The sequence below is a fragment of the Chaetura pelagica genome, unplaced genomic scaffold (assembly GCF_000747805.2).
Source record: "Chaetura pelagica isolate M959 unplaced genomic scaffold, ChaPel_1.0 scaffold315, whole genome shotgun sequence".
Taxonomy (NCBI): domain Eukaryota; kingdom Metazoa; phylum Chordata; class Aves; order Apodiformes; family Apodidae; genus Chaetura; species Chaetura pelagica.
Genome location: NW_009953187.1, coordinates 302,142 through 325,695, shown reverse-complemented (window position 1 = coordinate 325,695; position 23,554 = coordinate 302,142). Strand labels below are relative to the sequence as shown.

At 39.1% G+C, this 23,554-nt stretch overlaps 1 protein-coding gene across 1 annotated transcript in view; it reads left to right on the top strand.

The window, feature by feature from the left end:
- The window catches only part of ARID1B (AT rich interactive domain 1B (SWI1-like)), a 304,313-nt gene that overhangs the window by 215,468 nt on the left and 65,291 nt on the right, over positions 1-23,554 (top strand). Inside the window, 2 exon segments of the mRNA XM_009997342.1 lie at positions 3,808-3,897; positions 19,112-19,291. Of these exon segments, the coding sequence (XP_009995644.1) occupies positions 3,808-3,897; positions 19,112-19,291 (270 nt within the window).

Sequence of the window (23,554 nt, the reverse complement as noted above, 5' to 3'; positions counted from 1 at the left end):
TCTTTCCCTCCTTAACTAGTAATTTCCCTGGGGGAACCTGTTATCACTGAAGTGCTTTCTTGATTCAATTGTTCAGGCACAATTCAGTGAGGTGGTGTCCAACTGGTACCAGGTACCGCTGCTGAGCATCCTCCAGTGTCATTACAGTGATGGGAACAGAGAGCCCTCAGCATGTTTCAAAACATTACTGATTTGGGCTGTAACTCATAAGGACCCCTCCCCAGCAGGATACCAAAGTTCTGCTCTTTTGTGCTATTTTGGCTCTAAGGAATTTACTTTTTACGCTCCAACTGCAGATTTCGTGGCTGTAGTCATCATGCAATTGCCATTTAGTGCTTTTCTCAGTCCATCTTTTCTAAACGTGCAGTGCAGACTCTCATGACTGTTTCAAGTACAGATTTTTAAAGTCTCATACAAAATGTTTAAAAGCATTTCTAAGATAATTTAAAAAATGATAAACCAGCATACAGCTGTGCTATTAAGCATTCTTAAATTTTCTTACCTTTTCAACTTAGTTCACGTTTTCTAAAAAATAGCAAGCATTATATTAGGTAGGCTGCTGGTTATAATAATTTTAACAACTGATCTTAAAATATAACTGTATAAATTCAATACCATTTTACTCCTCTGTTAAATCTGGGTGAAAGAACTAGTGTGACAGCATCTGTCCTTTTAACATGCATTATTTTATTTGCTGTGATTTTGCATAATAAAAATACCACGAAACATCTGTAGTATTAACTTTGCTTAAGTTCTGGCAGGTGGGGTATGTCACCAGTGTGGCAACAGTGCTAAACAAAACATGGAAGAAGGTCATCCCTGTTTACACTTCCATCTGTGCATCCCTAGGTCAGAGGCAGCAGTCTGTTAGTCAAAAAAAATTGTTGGGGCTTTTTTTCCCTCTTAGCTGCAGAATTTGTTTTAAGGGAAAATATGTTATTTTTCTTTTGTAGAAGTTTTCCTTCCCTAATAAAATACAAAAGTCTCTCATGTATTATTTAAAGTGTCTTCCAAGAATCCCAACTACAATACTGGTTGAAAGAGAAAAGGATTAATATCATTTAAGGGAAAGAAATGGAAAATCTTTAAGGTAATTTTGTTTCATGACAAAGAAACTTTATAAGCGTGGCAGACAGGATCTTTACAGGTTTAAAGTCCTGTCATCAGCTAACAATCAATAGGAGTTAGATACCCTAATTAAAGAGTTCAGTATAAGTCTTCAAAGGTGTTTGGGTGCTTAACCTCCTTTTACCTTTCAGATAACTTATAAAGGTAAAATGGCAGGTCCACTGAAAACATCCTGGTGCAATGCTTTGGTGTCCAGCACCTGGATAATTTGTTGCACACATTGATAATGAGCATAATGAGCACTTCCCTTGCAAGTTCATTACTTGTTTGAATATGTGTAGAGTTGATCTTGTTTACAAAATTGTTTTGCCATGTGAAACAAAATTTTAATTTAAAGTTTTTTTAATACAGAAAAAAATCAGAAGTAAATTTAAAAATATGAACTAATAAAATAGCATTAATTTTTACAGAGACTGATAACCTTTGTGAATTTGCAAAACTCCTGCATTGTTATTCCCTAAGAATGCAAATGAAAATAATTTCTCTGTAACACATCATACGTTCACTCATATAGGCTTCCACTTTCCCTGTCTGTGCTTGCACATCTGCATGTGCAGAATAAGTCTTCTGACAGATAACTGAAATTATTATCAGTTTTAAAAAATCAAAGACTTTGAATTCATGTATTCAAAACATGTTGCCTAGCATAGATCTTCCATGCAGTATTAGTATATCTCAAAGTTTTCCAAGCCTCCACCTAAAGGGTGGTCCCACTGGGAGCTATGCATACCCTTGCCTCTATTATTTTTTTGTTTTTCAAGTATTTATAAAAATCTTAGATGGTTCATATCTACTTGAAGTATTCTATCTGATAGAAGTGCCTTGGGCATACACAGTGGAAGTGGCAGTGCCCACTGTTAACATGGAATTGCTGTTTGTTTACAGTCTTGAGTCACTGAATCCTGCCTGTCAAGCAGAAAGTGTTCATTATAATCCAGGCACTTACTGTCTCCACAGCCCGCTCTTGAGTGATATCAAAACATAAGCCGGAGTGTTATTGTCACATGCCTTAAGAGTTGGTGAATGGGCCGTGGATCCCAAAGCCTTGGGCGCTGAGTGGCATGTTTGGTCTTGTGGAGGAGCAATTCTGCCTCCAGTCCAGCATTTGCATCTCTCAGACAGTTGTCACAGCCGCTCCTGGTGATGTTGACTGTCATGTTCTTTAGTGCAAATTGCACCTCCTCTGAATAGCTAGGCAGTGGTTACACTCCACAGCTTGTGGATTTTCTTTTTATTCTTTATCTGTCTGACCTTTATTTGAGTCAGTGCTGAGAGCCAGGTGCTTTGAGGCTGGGAACTGGACAGGGCAGAGCAGACACATTTGCCTTCCTCCGTTTACTTCCAACTTGGGACCTTTCGTTGCTCTAAAGAAAGAGCAGCTCCTGCAGCCTCCCTTCAGCCGGGCTCCCTGGCCGTGGCGTTCTAACTTCTGCCACTGCGGAGGGGCGGCTGCTGAGCAAGAGGAAATGAGTCTCAGCAGGCACAAATCTATTGCGGCTGGTTTTATTCTTTCCATTTCTTTCAAATGGAAGACAATCTGAGCAGTTTCTGAGGGTGAGGGGTATAAATCTGTCTGGTACTATTTATACTGTGCTTGTCACTACAATGTCTAAATGCTTAAAGTGTATAGTTGCTGCCTAACCTGAGGTGGTCTTCAAGCCACTTGGGCTGTCAAGAGCAAGCATGTCTCAGACCAGCAGTGAAGAGGAGTCCCAGGGGACATCCATATCTCCTTCTTGCTCCTGTTCAGGCTGTGGCAGGTTGGCTGTTGGGCATGAAGCCCTTTGGAGTGTTGTGGCAGTGCAAGGGTGATAGCATGGACCTCCCTGCTTGACACGATGTTGAATGGTGACCCAGAGGATTGACTTTCATCAAGTGGAATAAGCACCTGCTTTACTATCCAGTAATACCGAAAGGAAAGATTTTTGGTGCTAAGCCTCACACACCACACTGAGTGCTGTTCTTCTTTGCGTGGGTAGACAGCAGTGGTTAAACTGAGTGTCTTTTGAATGAGACTATAAAAATGGGTCTCTCTGCTCTGGGTGGGTATTTTAATAATCTTCCTTTTGCCTTTACTTGAATAGTAAGTTACCCCTTTTCTGTCTTATCTCTTTCAAACATGCTTTGCTTTCACCACGTGAACCTACGTGTTATTCTTTCTTCCCAAATTCTACATAGACATTCTAATAATATTAAAACCACTGATACATTGAAGTACTTTTAAAACTGTTGTTGTTAGTAATTTTTTTTATTGACTGAATTTTTTATTGGTAATATTGTTGGCAGCAGTCCACGTCTGCCTGGCTGGAGGCCAGTTTGAGCTCAGCAGGATGAGCCCTATTGTTCAGCGGACTTGGATTTTGTTAAACTCTGCAACAGAAATGTGTCAGGAGATCTGCAGCTATAAATTGGATCATGTTGGTGAGGTTGGGAACTCACTCAATACAAAATTGGACATTTCACCATGCCTGTTGCTAAATATGTTTATGCATGTTTCCTCCATGGGTTTCAAAAAAAAAAACAACCTGAAAAAAGCTATACCTGTTGAGCTCTTTTTTTACCTTATACAGCCGGTACTTTCTTTGATGTTGAGGGGTTTAAAAATGCAGCAAGGCTTGGTTTTGTGCACTGCAATGTTAAAAGAAAGTCTGTTTTCCCTTTTTTCTCTGTGTGTTACAGGCAGTCAGATGCCACCGCAGCCTCCTGGCAGCCAGTCAGAATCCAGCTCCCACCCTGCCTTGAGCCAGTCACCAATGCCGCAGGACCGAGGTTTGTTAGGTGTTGGGGCTTTTCTAGTTGGTGCCAAATGCAGCCTTGGTTTTAAGTTGCATATTAGCAGTGTGAGATTTCCTGGTATTTCTTTTCATTTCTCAGTGAAAATAATGACAGTCTTCATTGTAGAGGGCTCAGGGGGTTTTCTTTTCTGGGGCAGGAGCAGTTGAATAGCAGGTTTTATCAAAACATAATTGGAAACAAGTCTTTCTTAAAATACAGTGAATGGCCGGAGTATAAAGGCAGTTTGCTGTAAATACTTGAGTCATGTCCTAGAGAATTCAACTTTCCCTTGTCTGTCTGGAATTAAGTTGTGTAGAAATAGTGCTTCCTACAAGCACTGCAGTTTTGCTACTGTTCTTGAAGATCTCATCCCTGAAGTCTTTGCATGGAGGCAATAGCTAGTCCGCTGGCCAGCTCTAGAATAAAAAGTATCTTTAAATATAAATGGAAATCAACAATTTAGACCAAGGATTTGGAAATCTTGCAAGAGAAAATCTTGCAGGCAACACCACTGTTCTAAGAGGATGCTTCTTAACAAGTACTCACAAAAATAAACAGGGCTTTTTTTTTTTTTTCCTTAATGTTGTGATTTGTACATGTTAAGCCCTTTTCCTTTCCTCTCCTTCCTCCCTAGCTCATGAAAAATAGTTGTCACAGCTTTGTTATGTGCCCATACATACCATCAACTGCTGTAAACTGGGCATCCTGTCCATGCAGTGGTTAACGTGCCAGTGACAAGCTTACAAAACAGACACATGGTAACTGTGATAAACATGGAGTTATTTATGAAGTGCCCCTCCTAAAATGTCTTGCTACCAGAAATATTCCAAGTAGCACCATATGGGGATACCATAAATACTAGAAGTTTTCTCACAGTGAAACAAGTTGAACTCACAGAATGACAAAATTCTGGGATAGCATCCAGGAGGAACTAAGAGGACTCACAAAAGAAGTATTTTTCAGTATTGCATGTCCTCTCCTCCAGGAATGCTGATTAATGAGAACATCAAACACAGATTTCCACCCTCAACTAGTTGGTTTTCTTTCGATTTCAGTCATTCTTTATACACAATTGTTAGTGCAGGGACTTATTTTCCCCTGAAAAAGAATTTAGAATAATGTACATGCTTGGCAAAAAAAGAATTACCTCAGTACCTAATACAAATATATGATCCTTTGAGGGGTAGAATGTCACAAGGCAGCTTGGATGGATTGGATTGAGGCTTTGAAGACCCAAGCATCTCAGAAAGATGCATACGTTTCCTGGCATAGCTGGGTCTTGGTGCAAAATGTTACATTGCCCAATAGGAATTATTTCTGCTGTGCGTGTTCCTGACCTGGCCTTGAGGGAAGAGTTAGGCTGGTCTGACAGAGCTGGAAGAGTTGAACCTCTCTGTTGCTGCTTTAGAACAAAACAGAATCGTTGTATGGTCAGGAGAGGCAGAGGGGTATTCAAAAGTAAAACAGAGAAGACAGTCACCATAACTGAGAAATCAAGCAAGTAAATGACAGTGAGAGGAATAAAATTAACAGATTGATTTAGTCTGGTTCTTCCTCTGTGCAGGGGAGTGAGAATTGTTGGTGTGACCTTAGAAACAATGTGTTTGGAAATGTTGCAGGTTTTGCACTCTTCATATTCAAAATCTGGTGTCATATGCATGATCCTGGTGACCCAGCTTGTACAAGAAGTCCTTTTGTTTCATGCAGCAGATACCAAATTTGTAACTAGCTAGTATTGATTTTGCAGATGTTCTCCAAAGCTTCTCTAAAATCTGTGCTATTCACGCATAAACATGCATGCATTCCCTTTTGCACCCTGTCATTGATTAGAGGCTCCTTTGAAATGGAAAACTTCACCTTTTAAAAAGGCTGTTACATTAGTTGATTCCTTTGCTGCCTTGAACTGGTTTCCACTGAACTTGAAGAAAGGAAAGAAGGGGAGTGATGGGGACTCAAAGGGAAGGTGCTTGTCTTTTACTGATAAAAACCTGAGCAGAAAATCGTTGCTGCTAAGGACACCTCATCCATAGGCATCTGTTACAGTAATTTAAACTCTCGGCTTGCTGATACACTTTCTCAAAAAAAAATAAAAGAAAACAAAAGACTCAAAGACCCTTCCATAGGATACAGTTATGTTGTTTGTTCTAGTGCTTTGTGTAACATTTCTTGCCTTCTTTAGAGAGATAACTGAATGAACAAAAGACTACTAATTGCTTCTTGAGCAGAATCCTCTGCTCTCAGTACTTGGAAAAAAATTTACCAGATATTGCAAAGCTTGATTGACATATGGAGTCTGAACTGTAATACTTCTGGATGCTAAACCACTTCCTTGAACCATTAAGTTTACTTTTTTATTTTATTATGAAAATGTTTGATTAGATTTTACCCTGCTTTCCATGGTTACTCAGCATCCAGCTGGGATCTTTATGTTTGCCCTCCTAAGACTGTACATCCCCTTTCATACAGTTCTGCATGAAGTAATGAGCATATTTTTGCATGCACATTCTGTGTGTAGAAGGAGGGAAGCTTTAGCGTGCGTATGTACAGCAACAGGAATTTCTTGGGGGACTGGATCCTCATGCTCTTCAGCTTGCTTCTTATATAGCTTATCTCATACTTTTTGTAATAAGTATAAAAAATGCTTACCTTTTAAAAATAACTTGAAGATTTTTATATGTCCTGCTTAAGCTGTAGGACATTTGGACCTGGGTCAGTGTAAATGGATTGTGGTGTTCTAGGCAGCCCACTTCTGTTCTCATCCCAGAATCAGTACCTGGCCACTGTTGTTTGATGCACGAGCAATGAAACTTTTCAGTTCTAACAACATGCATTGCCTACCTAGGCAACAAGAAATTGCATGAACCTGTATGCACGTTATCTATGTATCGGCTTACATGTCTGTGAAAAGTTCTGAGGCTTAATGGACTGTCAAAGCCAGAGACAGAGGGACAGGCTGTGCAGGACTGGACTCAGAAGGTGGCCATGGCTGCTCATCTGCACATCCACTAACTGCTGCTGAGTCCCAGCAATTACAGTTACTTGGGGATACCACATGAAAACATAGTCACAACTAATTAAGCTAGTCACTGAAACTTGCTTTGCTTTTGAGGGGAGGAGGGATGTCTGTTTTGCTATTTGTTTCGTGATATAGCTACTCTAGACTTTCCTTTACCATGATAAAATGTAGAGCTTTGAAATTTTGTGTTTATTGAAGTCAAAGCGTTTTATAAACTGTAGTTAAAACAGCCCCCAGAGGTAGGGCTGTGGTGATACCACAGCTGTCATAACCATTTGGCAAATAATGGAGGTACATAGTAGCTTGAGTTCCCTGTATTCAGCTGTACCTACCTACCTCATCTGTTTGGGTTTTGGAAGCTGCACTTTAGGGATGTGCTTAGTAGCCAGAACTGCTCAGTGGGTTAGAAGTTGTTTGTATAGGTCAAATAAAAATGCAGCATATCCAGACTGGCCCCCTAAATCAGTGTCCTGAAGCTGCAGCAGTCCTTCCTGGCCATCAGCTTATACTCCCACTCTTACTTTTGTAACCCAATGGAGATGTCTGTAGATGTACCTGAATACTCATCTGTGCAAACAATAATAGGAGAATATGTGTCACAAAAATGTTGAAACAGACACTTTAACCCCTGCAGAAGTGAATGCTTCCTTACCTAATTTTGAAAAAGATTAGAAAACTTACCTACTTTTAAGTACTGTTTTTCATGCTTATACAGTTCGATATGTACAAGTTGGGTTTCAGTTTAATATTAAAAGAGTGATTTGGGAGCTCCTGAAAACCATTGAATTTAATGGAAATAGTTAATGACTTCACATTATTACTCTAGCAAGCACTCTCATAATGGGGATACTTAAAGAAGCCTTATTTATTAGAGCAAATGTATATGGGTCAGAATTAATTTTTTAAAAATCTTTAATTGTTTTCCCCTTATAATTTTCACAGCGGTATGTAGTTAAATATTCATGATAATGCTGATGATATGCTAAAGGTCTGAAATAGAACTGGAGTCTCAAAATCAACACAGGTTATTTAACCCTTTTCATCTAATGCACCATTGGGGACTTGCTCAGTGAAATCCCAGAGCACTGGAATAATTAGAAGATAGTAATGAGGATTTAATTAGTCCTTGAGATATGCTGAAATAGGACCACTGAGAACTTTTCTGTTTGGACATGGATTGCAAGCAGAATTGATGCCATTGCAGCTGCTGTGATGTGCTGGAAAATGTATTCCATTGCTGGAGGCATTTTCATGGCACCATTCTGTGCCTGTCAGATCTATGTGGAAAGTGCCCAGAGTAAACACCTCCAAAATTGTTGAATAGTAGCCTTCCTCTTCTCTGTCACCTCCTCCCAGTACATTTTCTTTTTCTTTTTTTTTATGCCATCCTTTCCATTCTAAGCTTTATTTCTTTCTGTTGTTGACAGGATTCAGATTTGAGGATTGTTGTACAGTTGTATGCTCTATTAAAAACGTATCACAGGCAGGGAAAGGGAATAAGAAACCGCAAGCTTTAGGAGTACAGGTGTTATACTAAGCAAAATGTGGATCTTTTTGACACAACTGCTTGTAAGTTTTATCCTCAGGTCTGGTCCTTATTTAGTATTAGATCTTCACAGAAGTTATATTTGTCAGTAGCTGCAATGTAGTAAATTTAAATAGCTCTTTTGGCAGCCAAGATGTTATCCAGCAAGAGGTAGTAACAGATGGGATGTGATCAGGCATTTTGATGTTCTCTTTGTGCTTCCCTATAAACACTAAGCAGCAACTGAATTCCTGTAACTACAATTTCCTAATTTGCCCATTAGATTTCATATTGGTATTTTTCTCCCCTTTAACTGTTTTCTGGGCATGCTTATTTGTATGCAGTCATCACATAAATTCCACTCTCTTCTAACAAAATACACATTTTTGCTTGTGTGGAAGACACAGAATACCAATTGTGTGATTTGCACCTACAGTTCCTGATCAGATTGATGGCTTAATACTGACATTTGGTGGTAGAGATTCTTTTCCCTGAAATCTATTTTCTTCTTAAAAAAAAAGAAATGAGAAGGAAGAAAATAGATCAAAGAATACTTATTACAACAAAAAAAAAGATATTGCAATTTGCTTTCAGATCTTAAGAAGACTTTTTCTCTGAGAATACCTTTTTTGCCCTCATTTGGGGATTTGGGATCTATTCAGAGCACTGAGGAGCTAGAGTATAAAATGATTCTTGTCATTAAAATTCTTCTGCTTGCCATGTTAGCGATGACACCACTTAAGGTTACATCAGACTTGGTAATAAGTTTACTTGATGTAGACTGAAGTGTTTCAGGCTCTTTAAGAAAGATGCTTGAGACATGCACTGAGTGCAAAGCCACAGGTTTGCCTGAATGCCTCTTCTACCTTTCTCCAAGTGGGTCAGTGAACTGAGCTCCATCCAGCTGGTATGCAGGAACAGTGCCAGGCTGGGAGGAAATGTTCATACCCAGGAGACTGGGCTTAAAGAAACTGGGCCCTCAACAGACAGAAAAGTGCATCATGTAAGGAGGAAAAGTTGAAACTGTAACACTAGCTCTGTAAAATAGATCTTTTTCATCTCAAGTTATGTGATGAAAGAGCAACATGATGCATAAGAACGTACAGAAATGTTCTGTATGTGAAGTCAGTCATGCAGCAGAGCCACATGCTAAGCTTCTTCAGTGGCTCAAGAAGTTACGTTAGTTTCTCAGTTTAGTGAGCACTGAATTTATCAATTAAATTTATCTTTATAAAGGATCAGGCCAGAACTGTTTTTTAGAACTGTATTTTTAATTTGATTGTAAAAGATTGATCTGATTACTTGTGACCTACACTAAATATACATCAGTATTGGCCATCTGCAAGGAGAACCGAGGGAAGAAAGTATATGATTTGCATGTGATAAGCCACACTGGGGGAGAGCAAAACTGCAAAAGTGAGACTTAAAGTAGATAATAAAATGTGTACAATCAAAAGCCAGAGTCAGGTCTCCCAAGTAAATTTTGTATACTAGCAGCTGGTTGTTGCATTCTTCTTGCTGATGTTAAATCTTGTTATACTTGGGGATGAATCTATTTCATTTTTTAAACTAAATTGGGGGTTTTCTTTTTGAAATTAGGGAGCAGAATTGAATTATTCTGAGAGAGTTTATATAGTTGCCAGCAGAGAGACTTCTCAATAGGAAAGTTTCCACTGACTTCATTAGGCAGCCATCAAATTCCCTGCCTCTGGGCTCAGGGAGCAAGATAAGCCACAAGTAGTCACTGATGAAGAACCTGACAAAGTGATAGTTGATGTTGCTGTCACCAAACTCTATGTAAAGTTACTGAGTATGATCCCTGTCCCTGGGACAGCTTCACATTGTGGCCTATAAACTGAGAGCTGCCTGTAGTCTGCCTGTTCAGTAGCATCATGTTTTCCAGGACATTGCTCCCTCAGTACCTAAGTTAACCCTTTTATGAAGCTTCTCTAAAAATATCAAACCTCTGATTTAAGACCCTTTATGTCTTTTTAAGTTAATATATAGGGCAGTGAGCTGAAATCTCTATAATGTATATATTAATAGCTAACACTAGATAGTTCCTTCTATCCCAAAAGATCCCAAAAGGTTGCAGAATAAACACTCATCAGGGAACAGCTGTGAATCAAGAAAGCAAAAAACCAGTCAAATCATAAATCATGGAAAATAAGACTGAGATTAAGGCATTTGGGGACTGGGAACAACATGCCATTTTTTTATTTTTAAAAAAAGATTCTTATTTATTTTTTATGTGTGCAAGACAGAAAAGACACATTGTGTGTATTTTAGTCCTGTCCACTAATTCTACAGATATCTCATGTTGTCCAATATATTTACTTCAGGAAAAGAAAGGGCTGGGTTGATCCATGGAACCTTTGAACAGGAGTCTCCAGGGAGGGTAAATTTTTCAAACCAGAAATTTAGACCATTAAGCCTGCAGGCTTTTCACATTACACATTGAAAAATGCCATTCCTTCTTTGCTCTCCTTCATGATTTTCATAAGTATGCATGTTATTAGGGAAGCTTAGACAAATGTTGATTGTATAAAGCAGACAGACTTCGCAGGTTTTTCATGTATGTTACTGCTCAGATTGATTCCAGCAGCCCAAGCTACCTACCGAAATTGAGAATTCTGTTTGAGAACAATCAAGAGGGCAGGGTGGGGTGCATTTGTGCTGCAATTCACTGTTACCTGATTTTCTAAGCACTATAGTAAAGAATCTTGTGTAACAAATTATGTGTAAGATGGTGGATGAGCCACGTTTTTTTGTTCTGTCCATGCATCGGTATCTCCACAAGTGTCTTTCCTTCTCTGCCTTCAGTACTGCACTTAAAATTTACAGGAGAGAGCATTGCACAAGGTCTGCATTAGGAAAGGTTGAATATTTCTTCCCCAGCTACCATCTGGGTCATCTGTCTGATCCTTCCCCAGTTTCTAATTCATCAATGATAGATTATATGAATTTCAAGGCTATGCAGTAGCAGAGGGAGGTTTAGGGGTGGGAAAAATTTAAACATTATTGCATGCAATACATAGGCTGAGTTTTGTAATATCAGAGAGAGAAGCAGAGGAGATTCAGCCAGTTAACCTAATAGCACAGCTGGTAAAACACTAGGGGGTCTGGGTTAAAACCTTAGCTAGGTCATTAGTTTCCATTTTCCCCAAAGCTATTCACATTGTGAAGAGAAGCAGTCAGATAAATAAACAGTGAGGAGACTGTAAGATAGATGTTAAAGCCTAAAAAGAAAATACTTTTAAAGAAAAATAAAACCAATCCAGTGCTTTTTCTTAAACAAAATATTGATCCTTTTGTGAAAAGGAGAAATACTGCAGTGATCTTTGCAGGAAGCCCAGGTTTTGCTAAGGTGATATTTTCCGGAACTTATGTTTCACATAAGCAAAGAAATATCCTTTGTTGAATGTGTGTGAAGAAATGTGGTGGTGGTTCTGCAGATACTGGCAGATGCCCACATGAGAATAAGTTGTCTAGGTACAAAAAGGAAACTCTGTCACTTACTCTGGCCTCGAGAACTTCAGATGTTTTTATTAGCACTCTGGTGGACTTGGAGAACATGACAAGGTTTTATGTGGGCTGAATGAAGAGGTCAGTGTAGAAAGCAGATATTTTTTTTTCATAGTTGATGGCAAAACAGTAAAGAATTTTCTCATTAAAACTCTTTGGGACTCTTTAAAAAATAGTTTGTGATTTGAGAAAGAATTTAGGATTTTTAAATATTTTTCAGCTTTTATATCAGTAAAAAAAACCCCTTATTACCAAGAAGATTGTTAGCCTTCTTGTTAGAGGCTAAAGAATAAGCCATTTGTCCTATATCAGTGGTCTCAGTACTTTTTTTTGGGGGGCTGCTGCCCTTCAGTTGCCCAAATTGCTTCTCAACAAAAGTCTTTAGTCGGGATCAGGGATATTAGCAAAGATCTGGTGTGTTCAGCATTGTCTGTGTCGTGCTGCTATTTGCGACGCATATAACAGGTTCATAACAGACCCGTGCCAAGATACTGTTTTGGTGCAGTACTGTAACTTAGCTGTGCTAAATATGGATCAGAATCTTGTTCACCATCTGTTTGTGAAGGTGTTTTACTTACCTGGTTTGTGTTTGAGTTTTTTCTTTTTTTTTTTGTTTTTTACCTGCCTATTACCTGGACAGGAATATTGAGAATTAGTATTTGCATCATCTAAATGGGGTTGACACTGCAAGCTGATCTACTCCTGCTCACCAACCCATCACCCTGTAGTGTATATTACCAGGTCGGATGTTCCATGTATGACTAACATAGGTTTCATACCAGTCAGCTATGCATGTTTTAGTAGGTCTGGCTTGTGGAAGGAGAAGAAAAGAGCTAAGGTATCTATCTTGAATGTAAAGAAATGCTGTGCCTTCTTGCTCTAGAGCCCAGTTTTCTTATGCCATCCACATGGTTTCACTTGATTTACTTGGTTTATATTCTGGTATGTGGGTCAAACCTTCCCCAGTTTCTTCATTGCTGTTAATTGATTAGACTTTCATAAAATTTTTGCCTGCTTAGATTTTTTGCAGTATCTAAGTCTCTCACTGAGTCCTTTTTAATGCATGTATTCTAAGTAGCACCTTAGGGAGGTACCACACTATTCTTTGCTAGTGACGAGTAAGTTTATGGCAAAACTAGCACTGTCCTCCCATAAGCAACAACACAGCAGCTCAGCTCAGCTCCAGGTTTGACCACAACATTTGAAGATGTTTGTTGCAATACTGTCTGTGGAGACAACCTGGTTGCATATTTAGGGTCCTGGTATCTCGGGCTTATCCAAGAGTAACCAACGCTTTCAATTACTAAAACACTTCATTAACTTGTGAGTCTTGTCCTGTTGGATGTTCCCTCACAGTGCTCTGAGGTGCTGACTCTGGACATGTTTAGCTGGGTAAAAAACCAGATGTGCGTGGTTCACCAGTCCAAAGACTTCCTGAGCTGTCCTTGCCATCTGAGATCGGTGGGCTAGAGAGAATTTCAGTCTAACTGTGATCTTCCTGAGCGTTCTCCCGTGCTAAGAGGTTGCCAAATTTTATTAAATCCACTGCACAGAATATTGTTTTTTGTTTGTTTAACTCTACCGTGCCACTTCTGTCTCAGTGTTGTTTACCTGTGGATGAGCTACGTTTGGGAGCTGCTGTGTTAGGTCCATCTCAATTCTGTTACATTCTCTGGTGAAAATCCTGAGATAGTGAATATAACCCACGTAGCTGTCTGAGGAAGGAAAGTCTGCCAAAAATTGTGTTGTGGGTGTGCAGACATTTGCTCTTTTTTCTCAAGGGTACTGGCCAGTGCCTTGCTAACATATCAAGCATAGGAAGTTTGTGTGCTTTCCTACACTACATAAACAAGTTTTTTCATTATAGGTAGTGGAAAATATCTCTTTTCTCATATTTAATTTTTTGAGCTGAATTGTGAGTATTTTATGTTATTTTTCCCTAATTATTTGATGATGACTGAATGCATCCAATCTGTTTCTGCTTTTCTAATTCTGTGATTTTCATAGTAATAAGCCTGTGTAGCCTCTTCTTTAGCATCTGCCCTTGACCAAGAAGAACTTATTTCTTACTCAGAAAGGTTCCTCTGTTGTTTTGGTCTAATACTCTGTCACTAAGCATGCCTCTCTAGAAAAAAATTATAACCTGATGTATCTTTTATTATTTAAGTTCTTTTAAGTTCTTTTTTGCGAAGTACTGTTGCAAGTATCTTTCCCCATTTTTTATTTATCATATGTGTAATTTAATTATGATCTGCTAGCACTGTAAACTCCAGAGTTTTCATGAGCTTAAAATGAGTAAGCATTCCCGTGCTTTCAGGTTTAATTAATTCATGAATATCAATGCACTGCTCCTGGCTAAATCAAAAGACCTCTCATTGACCATGGGTTAAGTGTGTGCCAGTAGACAGTTGCTGTCCATCAGCTGATATGCTATAACTGGATACTTTGCAGTCAGTTCCTTGTGTTTGAGCTTCTGCTTTCCTGAGAAGGTTTTTTTCATATTCAACACAAAACTTTTGTTATTATAAAGAATCTATTTCAGATTTTACAGCACCACCCAGCACATTTGGTGGGTGTTTTTCATGATTAGTGCTAAAGAGATAGCTTTCCACTAAACTGAAAGAAGAAAATATGCTGCTACCTGACCATTTTTAAACCTTGGATATATGTTCTATTTAAACATGCAAACATATTTTATTATAGCTAGTTATTTATAGTTAATTGTTAATAGTATGCTAGTGTTTCATTTACCACTAAAAACATGAAAAGATGAATATACAACTTTAAATTGGGCTTCAATCAAGACAGCTATTCTTTAGGTACATAAATGTAGTATCAAAAATAACTAAAAAGGAAGGCAGTACTTCTGGCAGGCTCACTTTATTCAGCTACTCCTGAAATAGCTTAGTTTGCCAAAATCCACTCCAGTGTTATTTCAGTAAGTAATCTCTTGTTATGATAGCAAGTAAATAGCATCTGTACTTCTTTTATCACTAATATTAAGGGAAGGAGGTAGATTTGTTCACTGATGAGCATGTTGCCATTGCAGTTTTTAAAGTTTTAACTCGTAGCTTTTTCCCAGCGGTTTATTTAAAAGACAAAAAAACCCAGCTTGTTGTCACAGAGGTTGACATGTCAGATGCAGTCTGGCTGTTTAATAACCCCGCTGCCTTTACTCCAGTGCAGCTCTAATGTAATCCTACTTCCCTTCTTTACAAAAGCAATCTTTATCTTAGATCTAATTTTCTGGAAAGAAAATTTATTTATTTTTGTATTGGTTATAAAATGAAGTTGAACACTGGGGAAAATGTGTATAAATAAGAAAAAATGAATGTATGCCAGCTGCTCCCTTTCATTTCTGATAAGATTTCTAGAATTTATGTTGTTTTCTCTTTATGATGCAAGAATGTTACCATCTTGACCAGGAACCCCTTTTCTCTGAGCTTACTGCAAATATTTGAAATACTTGAAACTCATGCACTGATCTCTGAACATTCACTGGGATCTGACAGAAGTAGATGAGGGCAGACTACTCTGTTGCAATGGAATCCAGATCACAGTAAGAACCTGATTTTACCTTCTCCACATCACATTGATAGCTGAAATGACTTCTCTGCTCTCTGGAATGAAGTTGGAGCATGTCCTGTTTTAAAGCTGTGCTTCAGTGTACCGTACAGACAGTGATAGAAGATAATGCAGCACAGCTATTCTTCCTGAATTTCAGGCTTCCTGTTCTTTAGTTCTTTACCTGTCCATGCTCAAGAGAAGTCAGCAAAGCCAACTTCATCTGAGAGGGACCTCAGGTCCTCTGTGATGGTGAAGGTCATGCCTCACGTCCAAAGCTGTTATGCAGTCTGTTCCATTCTTGTTGTGTTAATCAACATCTCTGTAAACTATGGCCAGAGCATGAGTTTGAGTGGTACCACACAGTTACCTCTGCTTTTGAATTATTGGTGTGCCCCATGGCATGACTTTGGCCCATGCCTGTGAGCACTCCTTGAGCCGTGGCCCATGGCATGGATAAGGCAGCAAAAGGGACTATGCGCAGGAGTTGTGCAGATAAGACTATCAGGATTGAGGGAGAAGGTTTAGCTGGATGGACATCACATATGCCACAAAGATCTCCAGGCCAGGGAATGGTCCTGGTATGTTTTATTTATGACTGTTCACATAGCCATGCAGTCCACTCCACAGCTTCAGAAACAAATGAGGAGAAGTTGCCTCAAGAAGAGGTCAATTTGAGTGAAAACATTTATTTCACTTATTACTCTAGTCCCTTCAGGAGCCCTTCTGGCAACAGAACTGGCAAAAACTGATGTTCTCCATGTTCTCCATTAGACATTAGTCCATGCTCTCCATTTAATTCAACAAACAGCAGTCCCTCTGCATCACCACTGGAAATCACAACAGCCTATACAAATGATAACTTTTTAATGTGTCATCCATCCTTGTGGTCTTAAGAAAAATACTGCGAGATTTTACTGAGATAATAACTGGACTGAAAAAATGTTATCACTTACACAGTCTTTGGAAAGTTATCTCATATAGATTAAAATACCCATGGTGAACAAAAACCCCTCACTTCTGTACTAGATACAGGAGTAACTTCACTATCTTTATAATAAAAATCTTAATGTGACCAGTACAGAATTTTTCATTTAAATAGATCCCACAAATGTGATATATATGGTGTATGTGTGTCAAGAATGCAAGCATTTGTTTCATACAGACATATGATTGTATTAGGTTTCTAAATTAGTTACAGCACTGTCAAGAGAAGACATAGGCTTTGTAATAAGATTTGTGCACTGAGTGGAACTGCTTTAAAAATCAAGGGGTCTGTTTCAAAATAAAGCTAAGTTGAGAAGGTCACTCAGGCTTTCCTTTTCCAACAAGTACAGATAAGGTTCTAAGCCTCCATTTCACCCTTATTTGCCATGCCACATGCCAGCGTGTGTGGTTTGGCTCCCTCTGGAGTGGGTGCCACGCTCTGACTTGCAGTTCAGGTGTGATCGAATCCCCTGTCTTGGGGCTTTCACAAAGATCAGGAAAATTGTGCATATTCTGCTAAACCATGCAGCTGTTAAGAGTTTTAGCACTTTATGGGTTGAGCTGTTCATAGTATGAAAGAACTGGGCACAAGGAGATGGCAGATCATCTCAGGTCCTGTTTTTGTTTTTTTTCTTACAACCTGCAGCATTGAGCTTGTCTCTCTGATGGAGTTTTAATGGATGGATAAATACACTATATAGTAAAGGTTTGTGGCTGGCTCAAAAAACTGTTTACATGTGTTTAAACTCCAAGCCTGATCTCTAGTAAAGTACACCTTTCATTTCTGCATCATGCATACTGTCCCCTTCACACAGCACTTTTTCACCAGTGTATGAACAGGGAGGCCAACCTGCAGAAAGGCAGGAAGGTTGTTCACCCAGTGTCATCTACTGTGTCAGCAGTGCTAGGATGAGAAACTTACTCCTCTCCGTTAAGGATGTGCTTGCTCGGGCTGTGGTCCCCACAGTGAGACCCCTAAGCCACCTAGTTGTGGGAGCCATAGCACCTCAGTGTTTTCAGTCATGAATTTGGTCATATGTCTATATGTGACTCAGAAAAAATTACCTCTCTTCATTAATCAGGCATCAAGCATTTGGTCTATGTGGTGTTTGATTGTAACGACTGGGAGAATAGTCTGACCCTTTGTTTCTGTCACCTTTGCTTTTGTCACCTGCTTCTGTCTGTCTTCACAGCTTGTCTTTGCATCTCACTCCTCTTTTCTCTTTTTTTCTGATCTTCCCTTCAGCAGCTTCCAGTTGTCCACTCACCATCAGGGGGCATTGCTCTTGCTTTCCTCTGTTCCCTCCCTCATGTAAGGAAAGGTGTAATTAGTGCTGCCGAGTGAAGTGTCTCTTGGCTTTCAACTTCACACCTTCCCATGCACTCGCCACTAAAATTAATGGAGAGGAAGAGAAACAGGTCCCTTCCATAAATAATGCATCAACCTTCTGTGGCCTGAAAGTGCAAGTGCCCAAACTGGTTGCAGGAGGGGCTGGAGCAGAGGGTTGCTGGTGGAGGTTGGCTGGCTGGGCAGCAGGGCCCCGTGTATCCTGCTGCACCATGTGCCTGGGCAGCAGAGCAAACACTGTCCAGCGCACTTGTCTTTCACCTCACAGGGGAGCGTGAAGAAAAAGTTTAATATGCAAGCAGAACAGAAAAAAAATCACATTTCCTCAAGAATTACGAAAAGAAACCTTGCTATCTCCTCAGCACATCCTCTTCAACATGAAAAGCAGCACTGAACCTGTTCAGGGTAAAATGTTAGAAAACCAGCACCCCTGTGTAGGAATTCCATGGGCAGGATCACTGGATTTTTCCCAGTTCTTGAAAACTTTAAAAACCCTGCCACAAACCTCTTCTTCTCCCACTCAATAGGCTTAGTTCTTTTCCTTTATATGAAGATTTTAGATTTTATAGCATTTCTCTAGATCTCTTACGGCAGCTTTTGAACCTGAAATTAAATTTAGATTCATTAATACATTTACAGAAGGAGAGAATGCAATACAGATGTGCAGGGGACAGACCAGAAGAAGGACCTAGAGCACAAATACATACCAAAATTATTTTTTTATTCTGGCCATTATAGCTAGACTTCACATAAAGGGAAATTTTAGCCCTGGAGAGTTTGTAGGCAATAGGAGTATTTACAGTGGATTTCTATAGGCTGAATTTATATATGCATTTTGGTAGCACCATAAAATTTTTGAAGTTGTGATACTCCCACCATAAATCATCAGGTGTATTCCCTACTAAGTAGGGGATGCAGATAATTGCCTTTATGATAATTGCCTTTTTTTTTTTTTTCCTGAAGATGGTTTTAATTTTGAAATCAGCATACATTTGTGCCTAAGCAGGTCTGCCCTGTGCTTCCTTTAAAAGTAAAAGTTTTTGAGCCTTGTATACAGGTTTTGTTTGTTGAGACAGCTTTGCTGACTTGGGGATGCATTTGTTTCCGTTCGTGGGTACTGTAGCAGTTTTATGGATATCTTTAGTCTGAAAATAACTACAGAGATTTCTTTAATGTCAAAGATTTCTAAAATAAAGAACAGTTTCCTGACTATTAATTTTTGCTTTGGCATTTTTTCCTTTAGGTTTTATGGCAGGCATACAGAGGAACCCCCAAATGTCACAGTATGGACCTCAGCAAACTGGACCTTCCATGTCACCACACCCCTCACCTGGAGGCCAAGTACATCCTGGAATCAGCAGCTTTCAGCAGAGTAATTCAAGTGGTACTTATGGGCCTCAGATGAGCCAGTATGGACCACAAGGTAAAATACTTGCTGATAATCTATGATAATTTTTATAAATAGATTTATAAAATAAATGTGTATTGTATAGGTAGGCAAGTATGTGATTTCTTAAAAAAAAACCCAAACACACGCAACGCCCTCCCTAAAAAAGCCCTAAATGAACAAAACTGTCATCCAGAGATGGAGCTGCATCTTACAGAAGAAGCTGTTTCCATTGTTAGCACCTGTCTCTGTATAAAAATAATGACCTTAAATTGGGCAAGGAAATGATGAATCTGTTGCATTGCCAGGGCCATTGTTTAGGATCCTAAGCATGTCGTCTACACAAGGCTACATTTGACCAAGCATGGAATAAGGTCACAACACTGATCCCAAAATAGGACTTCTTTTCTTAGATGAAATTCCAAGGCCAATCTGAAATTGTGTGGTGACTGTGAGGGTTGAAGTTGTCTTAACAAGCGTAATAATACAGTGGCTACTGTGGGAATATAACATTGAGCTCTAGTTCATACGATTTGTGAATCTTAACTAATTCTTCAGACTAAGACAGTTCCTCTTACTTTGCTTGTTTGACAGAATTGTGGAAGGACAAACAAAAATAGAATACACAGTTTCTGCCACTGGACAGCCTTGAACTTCTCTGTCGTTTTGCCTTTTATGGCTAACCTTTATAAAGTATGTCTTGGTAGAGGCTTAATGAAGCTGAAGGCACAGCCTACATAAGGGACAGTATTTTCTTTAGAGGTACATAAAGAAGCTTTCCTATTTCAGCACTTCATACTACTGGTGTCTTTCTTAAAATCCTCAAAAAGAACTGAAGCCAGGAATGGGAAATTCTGTTAGGGCTCGATGGCTTGCCCATGCTAGCAAGGATGGTTACTTTAAACTCTGAGCTTTCTGAGGACTAGTTCTGATGTTTGCAGGGAGCCTTGCTGCCCTGCACTGTCCCCCTTTCTGTTTAATCTCTGGGTAGTATTTGTTGTAGTTTTCTGAGCACAGGGCTACAAGCCAAGATTTCCCAATTTCTGATTTTGACTCTGCCTTTTACATGATCTTTCAACTTAGGCAAGTAGATTTGTTTCTCTACTTTTCTTTTCTTAACTGTAAAATGGGGCTAGTAATGCCTTTTAGCTATGTGTGAAGATTAATTACCTAACTCCAGTTGACTGGTGCTTTCCTGTTATTTGGAAAGCATTTTGCGGCCATAAAATGCTGTCCAAGTGCTTATTTTTATCTGCACAGTGAGCAACTAGCTTAACTGGTAAAAATCCAGTGGATTTATGATGTGCTATCCTGACTTCCAGCTGTACTGCTGCTGCTGAGATTCCGAACCATGGGAATAGTGGGTGTCAAGAGCAGTAAAACATTAGCCATCCACACTGATTGAATGGAAGGGGTTTTGTACTAAATCAATGCATTTAAGCAACACGCCAAATACTACTTTCTTTTTTTGCTTGAGTTCAGCAGTTCTTTTCCTCCCTCTGTAGATGAAAGTGCCTATGTAATGATTTTATGGGTCGTGGTCAGGAAGAAACGGCTATTAAAAAGTGAACTTGAGGGGCAGGAAGAAAATGAGCATCACTGTCATTAACAGGCCATTTCGGAAGGGTCTGGTGAATAGTGTGATGGATGAAAAGCGTGTTCTTCTGCCAGCTCTGGGAGAGTACAGGTGATCCTGTGCACTGGTCATCATAAAATTAGGGCCCTGCAGAATTTCAGCTCTACAGGTAGCAATTAGAGAACAAGAACACTATGCTTTCACCAAGCTAATGTGACCGTTAATAAAATCTGGGGATGAAGATGGTGATATTTCAAAATCGTGTGTTTACCTGGATTAAAATTTTAATAGCATTTTTCATTTTTAACGATAGTAATTTGTATTTGCAACTCTTGTCATACCCTCTTACACAGCACAATTATATGCCAGCAATGATGAATATATAATAATATTACCCCATTTTCTTTTTATTGCCAAAATAACAAATATATTAAAAATTACTTGGGTTGCAACTGGGTTCTTGGATAATTTAACTCAATTCTCAGGAGTATTATTTGCTTCCCATATTTTGTTCACATAGGCCTTCCTCAAGAATATTGTTAGGCATAGGCTGAGTTTGACAGGACTACTTCTTGTATTTTGGTATATGTGTCAAAGCATTCTGTGACAATAAGCTTTTAGTTTGGATGCTAGATTTAGATGCTGTGTGCTATCCTGAAAACCATTGCTCAGGGCTAGTGTCCTTTCTCTGTGGTGAAATTGCTCACCATTGTTAAGAATAAACCAGTTAGTTTGATTAGGCCCCAGTTCATAAGAGCAAAATTATCCGTTTCATGCATATGGTTGATTTATTTGGTTTTCATGTGTTTACATGACACTCAAATCTATAATAAGAGCAGAATATATTTTCCCAGGAAGCAGTTCTGTACTGGGGACCTAGTCCAATATTGTGAAAAGATTTCCCACAAAAAAAATGGCTTTGGCTCCACATTTCTTTCTGTCTGTGATACAACACAGGAGCATGCAGTACAGAACATTAGATTTAATTTTGTATTAGATCCCAGCATTTTCCTGTCCCCAGGGATAAAAAAAGCAGAGCAAGAATGGAAGTTGTTACTGAAAGAAACAGTCTCTTTGATTTGTGTTTGGACAAAATCTAGCTTGGGGGCTAGTGAAGCACTGGTCTATGACCTGAGCATCAAACTGCTGCCACAGCAAAATGTCCCTTAAATGCACTCTGGAGACCAGTCAGATACTGTAATCAGTTGGGTCTTTTAAGAATGGGTCAGAGAAAAACTTCTGTGGATCAGTAAAATGTGTGAGAAATGTATCCTGTCTCCCTAACCTTTCCTTCTCAGTTTATCAGTATTTGGGTATAACAGAAAAACCACTACTGAGTATTTTTGAATCGCAACCCTAGAACTTCACAGCAAGTTAAACCTGCTTTGGTTTTTGTTCAAGTGACAAGAATTGAGTATTTCTGCTTTGTAACCTTTAATGTTGGGCTCGCTTCACAAAAGCACTTCACTATCTAGCCCCCACTGATTGTAATCCTAGATTTTAATTAAAGTGGTAGCATCTTAAGGATGATGTGCCTTAAATATCTTGAGAGTCCGGACTTCCAAATCCAGACCCACATATGCAACAGCCAGTGGAGTTAAGACTTAAATATCAACTCTATCTACTGAAGTCTCCTAGGTAAAATAGTTTCAGAGGAATTCAGAACAATACATTTAATCTGTCTGTGCAAGAAAAACTTTATGGTTAAATGCACATGTAAAAAATGCTAAAATTATTTTAAATCCTGTTTTTAATACTCTGACCTATGTCTCTAAAGGACAGAGCAAAAGTAAAAGTAGTTTTCAAATTTCCCCCTTTTCAGCTTGCCTAGAAATGGCAAGATATCAGAGCACTTTGTTCAGCAAGCCTGGACAAAGAGGACTAGAATTCTAGCAGTAAGTATGAACATCTGTCTTTGGCAGGTTGCTGGTAGGGTTTTTTAATATTTTATCTTCATTACACTTTTTGAAAATCCTGATTCCAGGTACTGCTTTGGTTTTTCTCATGCATTTGAGATCTCATCTCTCTGGGTACAATTCTTCTCTGACAAGGGGGATTTGGAATAAAAAATCCCTCAGATATGGATGGGAGGAGTTGTTCAGTAGTGTTGTGCAGCTGCTGTTGCCAGGCTGGTACCCACTTGAAAAGTGTAGGCTCTTGGACTTGGCTGCCTGACACGTCCAGCTGATGTGGGCTGGCCTAGCATCTGCTGCATTCATTGTGTTTAATGCTGCATCCATCTGTTTTCTGTCAAAGCCACTGCCAACAAATTACTAATCTATTAGAGAAACATGGAAATAAGATGGCACTCCTCATTCCTGGCAATTCCTCTTGTATTTTGTTTGGCTTTTATTTTGCCGTCTTTTTTTTGTCTTTTTTTGTGTGTGTGTGTGTGTGGGCTGGGAAAGGTATAAGAATAGCTAGCACTTGAGGTATTGAGGAAATGCTTAGGGAAAAAAACATGGAAAAACATTGGAACTTGTTTTCCTTACTGAAGAGATACCACTTCCCTGTGCTCTTGGATGTGTGTCCCTGGAGATGAATGATTATGAGCTATTTCAACTGAGACCCATATTTTACGGAGAAGATTCCACTGTTTTTTCTGTGTTGTGCTTATGCTGGGGAAGCCAAAGCAGGAGATAAGAGATTTTTTTGTCCCAATTCAAAACAGCTTCAAAACAGCAATAGTATTTAGGATTGTTGTTTGCTCCTCCAAGCATGCT